A 10,758-nucleotide genomic window follows, 5' to 3' on the forward strand; every position below is an offset into this window, starting at 1 on the left:
TTTAATTAATAATATATTTTTAAAAATTTAGCAAAATAAAAATCCCTTTTGTGGAAATATAGTAAGTCAAACAAAACTGTCCCAGCCAATCCCATATACCCATTTGAATCATGGCATGGCTAATAGTTGAAGGATGCATCTTGGTAATTCATATGATCAGATCTATACTATTAAATAGGGTAGTCGGAGGCAGCTACATGCCTTAAAGATGGATCATGTGCAAGTGTGCATTGATTGCGTTCATAGCATCACCATTATCCTTCTCCTTTTTTTTATACGATCAATTAATACTTCATTTATTTGTTTTGTTATCACATCACCCTTATCCTTGTCTTTTGCTTCTTTTCTTTTTTCCCAAAAGAGTATTTTTCTCTGTTTTGTATTGTCTTTATTTTTGGCTTAATTATCAATTTATTTTTTAAAATATTTTACAAGATTTAATTTCATCATCAATTTTTTTTAAAATATATCAATTTAATTATTTATGTTGAATTAAACTGACACAGTGAGATTGCAAATTTCAGCAATTTTTAGAAAAGTATAAAATATGACATAAAAAATAAAGTATAAAATATAACATAAAAAATAAAACTTTAGTGATTTTTTTCCGTGAAAATTCAAAAATTGTCTATTTATTCTCTTAATTTTAGTTTCCTGAATGAATTTCTTTGTCAGCTTTTTTTCCTTTTATTAAGTGTCAGTGTTACTTACCTTTTTGTCCCGTGTGAAACTTTTTAGTACTTAATTGCTCTAATGATAAATTAAATACAAAATATTTTAATATGTAGTGAATGCAAAAGATAAACAAAATGCCACTTCTGAATAAAACAAATGAGTAACAGAGGATCATACAAGAAAAATAATTAAGTACTTTTTTTAAAAAGTCGTTGAAAATTTAAAAGAAAAAGACTAAATAAAAGAATCGTAAAATTTTAAAGTAAAAAAACTTAATTAAACATTCTGTTGAATGATTTTTTAAGAAAGAGAGGAAAATAGTGATGTGTTTTCTATTTTGAGTTAATAAATAAATAAAAAATTCTAAAACTTTATTTATTTATTTTTTAATATAAATTTTAACTACTTTTCCTCTCATCTATCATGTCAAATAAGATATCTTTTTTATTTTATGTGCGAATATTTTTTTTATCCTCAAGATTCACACTTGTTTTTTTGTTGATTATCCTATCCTATCATTTTTGCAAGGGTGTTCATGGAAGAGGCAACCCAAATATCTACCATCATCGGAGCTTATGAAATGGTGTCCGAGCAACAAATCAATCTTAACAAAACTGAGGTGTCTTTCAGTTGGAATGTGTCATGGATCAGTGTAAATCAACTATAAATGCTTATGAATCTTAAGACTGTGGAAGACCATGGGAAATACTTGGAGTTGTCGACTCTCATTGGGAGATCCAAGACCCAAGTTTTTTGGTTCATTAGAGACAGTGTAGAAAAAGTTGAAGGGTTGGAATAAGCGCTTTTTATCCAAGGCAAGTTGGAAAACTCTAATCAAGTCCATTATACAGGCAATCCCAATGTATGTTATGAGTTGTTTCAAGCTCCAACACTTTCTTTGTGACCAAATTGAAAGAATTACGACTAAGGCATTGGCTATGGTGGGAGAAGATGATTGATCCAAAGGCTGATGGGGGATTGGGTTTTAAGAGACTATAAATTTTCAACAAAGCCTTGCTTGGAAAACAACTGTGGCATTTCATGACCAATGAAAATTCTCTAGCGTCTAAAGTTTTGAAAGCAAGGTATTTCCTTTGTAGATTCGCCATTGGTAGCTATGAATTCTTTTAGACCTAGTTTTACCTAGACAAGTATTTTGTCGGCCAAGAATTTGATTGAAGATTAAAGGATTCTATGATATAATAATTTTGTTCTATATTTCATGCTTTGTTAAAGCATAAATATATCCAAGAGAGTTACAACAAAATCTCCTAAGATTGAACTATACAGATTGATTCTTCAAATAAAATTTCTAAAATTACGTCTAGATAAGGGTGACAAATTTATTGGAATTAGACTCTCACATGTGGGATGCTTAGAAAATCCAATCTTTATTCTCTCACCACACAACTCAATGTATTTTGAATATTCCCCTCCGGATCCATCATGGTTTGGATGGAAACATTTCCAAGATTGGAAGTTTTCTATGGAAATTGGACTATAACTTTGTTATCACAAATCAGGGGAGAGAAGTTGCTTATTCTAGTGGTATTGTAGGGGATTTCTATAAAAAAAAAGCTTTGGGAGATTAGGATTTCCCAAATGCCTTCATTTTGTGTGGAGGGCTTGTAAGAACATTTTATTGGTCATGACAAATCTTAGAACCAAAAAATTAGAGGTTGATATTATATGCCCTAGATGTGGGGAGGGAGAGAACTTTGTTGTTCATGCTTTTCTTCTCTGTGTTGAAGTGAAGAGGTGTTGGTTTGCTTCCTCCTTTAGAGTTAGGTTTCATTTTGATGAAAATGTTTCCTTTGCTAGTTGGTTTGAGGAGTGTTTACAAATTGTGGATAAGGAGTTTTTGGGGGAGGATTTGTGAATTCCTATGGGTTATGTGGATTGGTAGAAATCAATGGTCAACGAGTGTTCCATCAGAAAAGGTCTTGTTAAAGTACAAGTGTGAGGTGAGGTCCCATATCGAGTAGAAATGGAAAAGTTGAGCACCACATCAGAGCCTTAAAGGTTTCGGGTTAATGTGTGGTGTTAGGTTCACTTATATAGTTGCTCAGGACTCATTGGTATAAATCTCTCTGGTTTACCCCCCTGATGCACTACAATTGATATCAAAATCGATGTTTCGACTTGATTACCGACTTGAACGAGTAAGATGACGACAATGGATCCTTGGTATCAAAAGTTTTTCTGATAGTGGGTCTAGACGATGTGTCCCGTGGGTGGAGCGAAGGTACAAGTATCTAGAGCATATGAGCTTAATGGTCACCATGGAATACTCATGGATGATAATGACTTCCGCTCGAGAGGGAGACTAACATGTGAAAAAGACTCACACTTGATGAAATGATTGTTAAAGTACAAGTATGAGGTGAAGTCTCACATCAAGTAGAAATGGAAAAATTGAGAACCATATAAGTAAGGAGAAGATTCATAAACTTGAACTTTAAGATTTTGGATTAAAGTATGATGTTAGGTTTACTTATATAATGGCTTATGACTCATTGGTATAAATCTTCTTGGTTTACCTCCCTTGATGCACAACAGGTCTCCTGCGTGTGTGACTTTCTTGCGCAACTGAATTAGCCTTGCACTTGTGTCTTCATCTCTGAGGTTTGAGTTTGATCGCCAAAGGCTCGTTCAAGCTTGGAAGAACTCAACTATGGATAACAACAACTACTTTAATGGAGTGATAAAAGATTGTTTGGCTTTAATGGATTTCCATGACCTTGATAGGCTTGTTTTTGCTTTTAGAACCAGCTAATAGAATTGTTAATATACTTGCTAATTTAGCTTTGTAGTTTAAGGACCTGGTTTGGATAGAGGAGACCCCTCATCATTTATTCTCTATCATTTTAGATGATGTAAGGCCTTTGGCCATTGTTCCTTCTTGAACGAAATCTCTATAATAAAAAAAAAAGTCATATCAAATAAGATATAGGTGAGAAAAACCATCCAAAAGAAAGAACAAACAACTTTATGTAAGTTTTTTTTTTTTTTTTTTTGCTGAACTTAATGCTAGTTTTAAATCGCAGTGCACGTATGGCTTCAGACAAGAAGAATATTGGATGATACTCCTACAACACTAAAAGAAATTTGAAAAAAGAGAGACACATATGGGATTCAAATGAAAGTCTTGATAAAAAAAGTTTGAAATAATTTTAATTTAAATGGATATCAATATTTTGAAAGATTAATTCTTAACTCCCAATTAAAAAATATTCTGACTAATTTTTTTTTATGATGACTAAAAGTTACTCTAGACTTCTCAGGAAAGAAAAAAAAAGCTGACCAAAAGATTCTCTAATTAATTTTTATAAAGTATAATTTCTTCATTTTTTTTCAAGAAAGTTCAATTTCTTCATAAAAATTACGGTGCTTAAATTTTAAAGAGTTTTCACATATATATATGTCTAACTTCTCCTTTTATTAAAGAGGAAAAAAAGCTTAAAAAAATGTCAAGCACTATATTATATTGTAATTAAAGAAAAGAATTTCCTAATAAGCATAATTAGTACATGTACTGATTTTTTGTTGTAAAAATATATTCAGCATAATATAAAAAAATATACTATTATTCAACCATAAATTATCATACATGTCAAGTTTTTAAATTTTAACAAGAATCATTATCTTCTAAAAAAAACATACAATAATCACTTTAATACAATTATTATCATATATGTCAACTTTTTAAATTGTTAGTTGATTTTACGTGTTGATAATACATAAAAGTTAATCTACTATTAAAATACATAAAAGTTAATCTACTACTAAATTATTAAGTACTTAAGATTTAAAATACTCTTTACTAACCCTTAATTTTTTTTCCAGTTTAAAATGATTCTCCCGACCTAATGTGACGGCTTGTAGTTATTTTTTATCCTGTTTCTTCTTCACAAACAACTTGGCACTAAAATTCGTGGACCCACTTGTCTACACCCAATCAAATACAATATTTTCTTTCAAGAAATTCCACTCCAATTATGTTCCTTGTAGAGGAGATAACTAACTAACCACCACAACTTTTTTCCATGACCATGGACCATCAAAAGACAATGCCAAACCACGAAACTTATATTTAAAAATCGCGTCCTCTTGGCTTATTCTGTGCAATTCTCCATCTCTAGTCTTTACTCACAGAGTCACTCAAATGGCTTCCGAAACCCCAAAGCCAAAACCCGTTCTACCGTGGAAAACCCGCGTTTCAATTTCCTTTCTCTCTACCCTAACGGACTATGCACGCCGTTCTAACGGCACCGTTAACCGCCGTCTCATGAACTTCCTCGATCGCAAATCCCAACCTAACGCCAAACCCGTTAACGGTGTTTCCACCCAAGACGTCACCGTCGACGCCAAACGGAACCTCTGGTTCCGAATCTTTAACCCCGCAGCCGCCTCCGGCGGCGGCCTCCCCGTCGTTATTTTCTTCCACGGCGGCGGCTTCGCGTTCCTCTCGCCGGATTCGTTTGCCTACGACGCCGTCTGCCGGCGGTTCTGCCGGCGAGTCCCCGCCGTCGTCGTCTCCGTCAACTACCGCCTCGCGCCGGAGCACCGGTACCCTTTGCAATACGACGACGGTGAGGACATCCTCAGATTCCTCGACGAGAACCGCGCGGTGCTGCCGGAAAATGCTGACGTATCAAAATGCTTCCTCGCCGGCGACAGCGCCGGCGCGAATTTGGCACACAATGTGGCGGTTCGGGTTGCCAAGTCGGGTCCGCTCCGGGAAGTTCGGGTTGTGGGGTTGGTATCGATCCAACCGTGGTTTGGCGGGGAGGCACGGACCGCGGCGGAGGTGAAGTTCGAGGGGGCGCCGCTGGTGTCAACGGCAAGGACGGACTGGCTGTGGAAGGCGTTTTTGCCAGACGGGTCGGACCGTGACCACGGGGCTTCGAATGTGAGCGGGCCGAATTCTGAGGATTTGTCGGGTTTGAATTACCCGGATACCCTTGTGTTTGTGGGTGGGTTTGACCCATTGCAAGATTGGCAAAAGAAGTATTGTGAGTGGTTGAAGAAATCAGGGAAAAAGGCTCAATTGATTGAGTATTCAACTATGATTCATGCATTTTATATATTTCCTGAATTGCCCGAGTCATCTCAGTTGATCTCAGAGGTTAAGGATTTCATCACCAAGAGAATTTCCGATTTAAAATCAAATATGTAATAAGTTCATGTTGGAGTCAAGTGTAAGGCTATGCAAGTTCTTGTTTCAAGTCTTCTAGAAAAAATAAAAAAGGTACCAAGTATTAGACTATTATTAGTATTAGTAAAATTTTATCATTACTTAGTTTACTATAGAAATAATTAAGGTTTTTCGTCAAAAAAAGAAGAAACTACTAAGGTGTGTTTTCTTTTGCGTGTGAATGGGATTTGAATGTTACATGATTTTTTTTTAAAGATTCATTCCTAGTGTTTTTGTCATTCTCTTTTGTTTTAAAAATAATTAGTCGTTAATATTTATTAATCAAGCAATCTTTAATATATTACCAAATTTAACTCATAAAACGTATTCTTGTATTTTCAATTCATTCTTAACACATCTCAAACATCTTTATTCCTTTGTTCGTCACTCTCACTCTAAAATTGGTTTAAACATACGATGGACTAACTGTGCATCCTACCCCCCTAACAAAGATGTCCAGAGAAGCATCTATGCCACTATAGTTCTTTATGGGGCTTTTTTTATCAATCAAGGGTAAAAAAAATTTCAATTTTTCAATCGGATATATTTTAAAAAATTAGCTAAAAGGGAATAAGTCGTAGCAAGACTTTTAACTTAAAAGTCGTAACACTTGTTACGACTTATTATTTTTTTAATTTTTTAACTGAAATCGTAAATATTTTTATGACTATAGTGTAAATCTAATTTTTTTTACGACTTTAAAGTCGTATTTTTTTATTTAAAAAAACAAAATTCGTAATATTTTACACGACTTTAAAGTCATAAAACTTATTTTTTTTTAAAAAGGTTTACTACTTGTTATATTATTTTATTTTAATGTTTTATTATTTAAAACATGTTATATATATTAATGATGTAGTTCATGTTATATATATAGATATGTTACAATAATAATGTATGTATTGCAGTTCTTATGGACTCCTTATATTGTTCATGGTGAAATAGACCAAGGTCTTTTACATGAAAATTCAGAAATACATGTAATGATATATACGTCAAACTAGACGTCGAACTAGACGATATATATCGCGTGAAGGAGTAGTATCTACTGAGGTTGTAAATCTGCTTTACAATTTTAATCATTCTTGATATTATTATTCATAGTTATTTCTAACTTTGTAAATTTGAATCACAGTATTATCTTGGTCATCACCAACATCAATCATATGCGAAACCTAATGTACCTCCGGTGCATGTTCCTAGATTTATGTCTCATCATCATCCATCACAAGCACAATATCAATCAACAAGTTTCCCTGGTCATGCGTCTCAAGAAATCACTGGGGTTCTCATCATATATACCTCAATACTCATTTCAAGTTCCTTCTACCTCAAATGTTTTTTATGGCTCCTCACAAATGTTTGCCACCACTTTCAATACTCCACCATCTGCATGTAATCTTGCACCATCAAGTTCTTGTTATCATCCATCATTACCTACTCAAATACGTGACATCAGTCACGAAGATGAGGATGAGGATGGGGATAACAACAATAACAACGATGACGATGATGATGGTGATGGTGATGATGACAATGGTGGTCATCATGTTCCTCAACAACAACAGACAATTACAGGTGAGCATCCAAGAACAAGAGGAGGTAGAGGCGGTAGATCAAGAGGACAACAAACACAAACAAATCCAGTCCAATAAGATGAGAGACCCAGACGCATATCTAGAAGAACTCGTTGTGGGACATCGTCTCATTATTAGTTTAACAAATATGTAATTTTTATTTAAATATAATCAATTTTTAATTTAAAGTCTTTTAATTTTTTTAATGTATTTTTATTGATAGATTATTTAAACTTTAAATAAAAAACATTTAAAGTAAACTATATTAAAAATATATATAACATGTTTTAAATAATAAAACATTAAAATAAAATAATAATATATCAAATAAAATCACAAAAAATCTTCTAATAAAATCAACTTAATATTATTTATTATATATTTAAATATATTTTTTAACTTTTTTATTTTAAATAAAAATAAAACCGTAAACACTATTAAATTAAAATAAAAAACAGATTTACGAAAAAAAAATAGGTGAACAAAACAAAAATGTGTCTACAAATAGCAAAATAACATTTTTAAAAAAAAATAGGTTTACGACTTCAAGAAATCGTAAATCTTTAGAAAATTAAAAAAATAAATAAGATAGGCTTTACGACTTTAAAGTCATGTAAAATATTATGTTTTTCTTTAAAAAAAGAAATACGACTTTAAAGTCATAAAAAATATTAGATTTACATTGAAGTCGTTTTACGACTTTAATTAAAAAAATTACAAAAATAATAAGTCATAATAGGTGTTACGACTTATCCTCTTTTAGATAATTTTTTAAAATATACCCCGTATTGAAAAGTTGAAATTTTTTTTACCCCTAATTGGTACTTTATGGATGTATGTATGCGTGGAAAAGTAAAAAAGAAGTTGCATAGAAAAAAAAAATAGATCCAAAAGACAGCGTATTCTTCATTATCTTTTGAAGTTACTAGTAGAGTAAGCTTGCGTAATGCACGTGCTGTTTTATCTTTTTTATACTCTTGTATGTAACTTGTAAAAAACTCGATCCTATCATTACCATTTTTTAAAACTTGATCCATTAATCAAAGTAATTAACTTATCCCTTATAGGTTGGTGAATTTACAGTAATTGATGTATATTCTTTTCTAATAACCTTACTTCAAACATTCAAACTTTAAAGAATATTTCAAATATACCTAACAATAAATGACATCTACTTAGTTGTCATACAGAACTTGTGAGTTGTGATGCACATGACTTCCCTTTTCTTTTTTTTTTTTAATTGACAAATCTGTCTAACAAATTTTCGAATTGAATAAAGTATCAATGTTTAATTTTGGATTATTATTGAAAATGAATAAATTTCACCACAAACACACATTTAAGATTTTATAAGGACAATAAGTCATGACGTGACTAACCAACCCGTCAAATACTTACGCGTGTGGCAAAAGATAACGATTTTGACTTGAATGCATTGGAAAGCCTTAAAAATCTTCCCACTTCCCAGCCACGTAACTAATTCACCTCTTCGTTTCACTCTCCGAGTCAACCGAGTCAACTCACCACCACCAATGCCTCCGTCCACCAAACCGAACCTTCCTTGGAAGCTTCGCATATTGACCTCTCTCCTCAACCTCCTCATCAACGCCTCTCGCCGCTCCAATGGCACCGTCAACCGCCGTCTCTTCAACTTCTTCGACCGCAAGCTCCCCTCTAGCCCCAACCCCGTCGACGGTGTCAAAACCTCCGACGTCACCGTCGACGCCACCCGCAACCTCTGGTTCCGCCTCTTCGCCCCTTCCTCCTCCGTCGCCACCACCCTTCCCGTCGTCATCTTCTTCCACGGCGGCGGCTTCGCGTTCCTCTCCCCGGCTTCAGCCGCATACGACGCCGTTTGTCGCTTCTTCTGCCGCTCCTTCAATGCCGTTATTATCTCCGTTAACTACCGTCTCGCCCCCGAACACCGTTACCCCTCCCAAAACGACGACGGGTTCGACGTGATTAAATACCTCGACGAAAACGGCGCCGTTTTGGGTGACATTAATAATTGTTTTTTGGTAGGTGATAGTTCGGGCGGGAACATAGCGCACCACGTGGCGGTTCGGGTTTGCAAAGAGAAGTTCCGGTTCGTGAGAGTTATCGGGTTGGTTTCAATTGAACCGTTTTTCGGAGGGGAAGAACGAACCGAATCCGAGATCCGGATGACGCAAGACCCGTTGGTTTCGTTGGAGAAAACGGATTGGTATTGGAAGTCGTTTTTGCCAAGCGGGCTGGGCCGGGACCATGAAGCGGTAAACGTGAGTGGGCCCAATGCGGTGAATATTTCGGGTTTGGGTTATCCGAATACGCTTGTTGTGATTGCGGGTTTTGACCCGTTACAGGATTGGCAGAGGAGGTACTATGAGTGGTTAAGAAAATCGGGTATTGAGGCACAGAAAATTGAGTACCCGAATATGATTCATGGTTTTCACTTGTTTCCGGATTTGCCCGACTCTTCTGTGTTTGCTTCTGATGTCAAGGATTTCATCACCAAGCAAATTGCCGACGTGAATTAAGAGGGTTTAAATTTGTGCAATTAGTTGTGATAGTATTGAAGAGAGAAATTATTTGCCTTTAATTTGTATGAAAAGCGAAAGACAGAAATTTGATAGACGTGGTGTATTTATGTTATGAAATTGATATGGACATATCATATGGTGGTTGGGTAGTAGTTGTATCATATATGCATTAGGTTGTCATGCATGTTAAAGTCAAAGATCATTGATGGAGTTGCTCTAAAACCTCTCTTATTCTCTTGTATGTATAATAATGCATTGATCTTTTTCGTATTGTATAGGTGATATTTTTTTTTATTAGAGAATGTGCATTAAAAATTTGTGTTAGAGAAATAAAAATGTCGATCATTTCTTGATAGTTTCCAAATTAAATAACATTTTTTCGATAAAAAAATTTGTAAATATCCATAAAAGTTACATGTGGGATATTCTCAATTTGGATCTAAACATAATAATTAAAGATGATGTTGACAATGTCATTTGATGTTCAGCTAATAGAGTAGGCAATATTTATGGTATAAATAATACTGAAATACATGCATGCATAGATACACTAGAAACTTTTTAAATTAGTACTCGATAAATTAATAAATTTTTTAAAATAATAAATTTGTCTGGTTTTGATTTGAGCCAATGTAAAAAATTGAAAAACTCGATAAAATAATAAGATAATAATTTTTCGTGAGATTCTTTTATAATTTTCGGTTCCAAGAAAATCATAAATTAATAATTCATAGAAACTGAAAAAAAATATATTACACTCTATTGAAATATGATTTAATAGTTGTCTGTT

At 33.9% G+C, this 10,758-nt stretch overlaps 2 protein-coding genes across 2 annotated transcripts; both read left to right on the forward strand.

Moving 5' to 3' along the window:
- Positions 1 to 4,669: 4,669 nt before the first annotated feature.
- On the forward strand, positions 4,670 to 5,944 carry LOC100812296 (probable carboxylesterase 18). The gene has a single exon (XM_003534011.5). It carries the CDS (start codon positions 4,841 to 4,843, stop codon positions 5,852 to 5,854), a length of 1,014 nt encoding a protein of 337 aa, XP_003534059.1. The 5' UTR covers positions 4,670 to 4,840; the 3' UTR covers positions 5,855 to 5,944.
- Positions 5,945 to 8,738: 2,794 nt separating this feature from the next.
- LOC100812838 (probable carboxylesterase 18) lies at positions 8,739 to 10,321 on the forward strand. Its single transcript, XM_003534012.5, has one exon. It carries the CDS (start codon positions 8,880 to 8,882, stop codon positions 9,963 to 9,965), a length of 1,086 nt encoding a protein of 361 aa, XP_003534060.2. The 5' UTR covers positions 8,739 to 8,879; the 3' UTR covers positions 9,966 to 10,321.
- Positions 10,322 to 10,758: the final 437 nt, after the last annotated feature.

Source organism: Glycine max, chromosome 9, assembly GCF_000004515.6.
Source record: "Glycine max cultivar Williams 82 chromosome 9, Glycine_max_v4.0, whole genome shotgun sequence".
Taxonomy (NCBI): domain Eukaryota; kingdom Viridiplantae; phylum Streptophyta; class Magnoliopsida; order Fabales; family Fabaceae; genus Glycine; species Glycine max.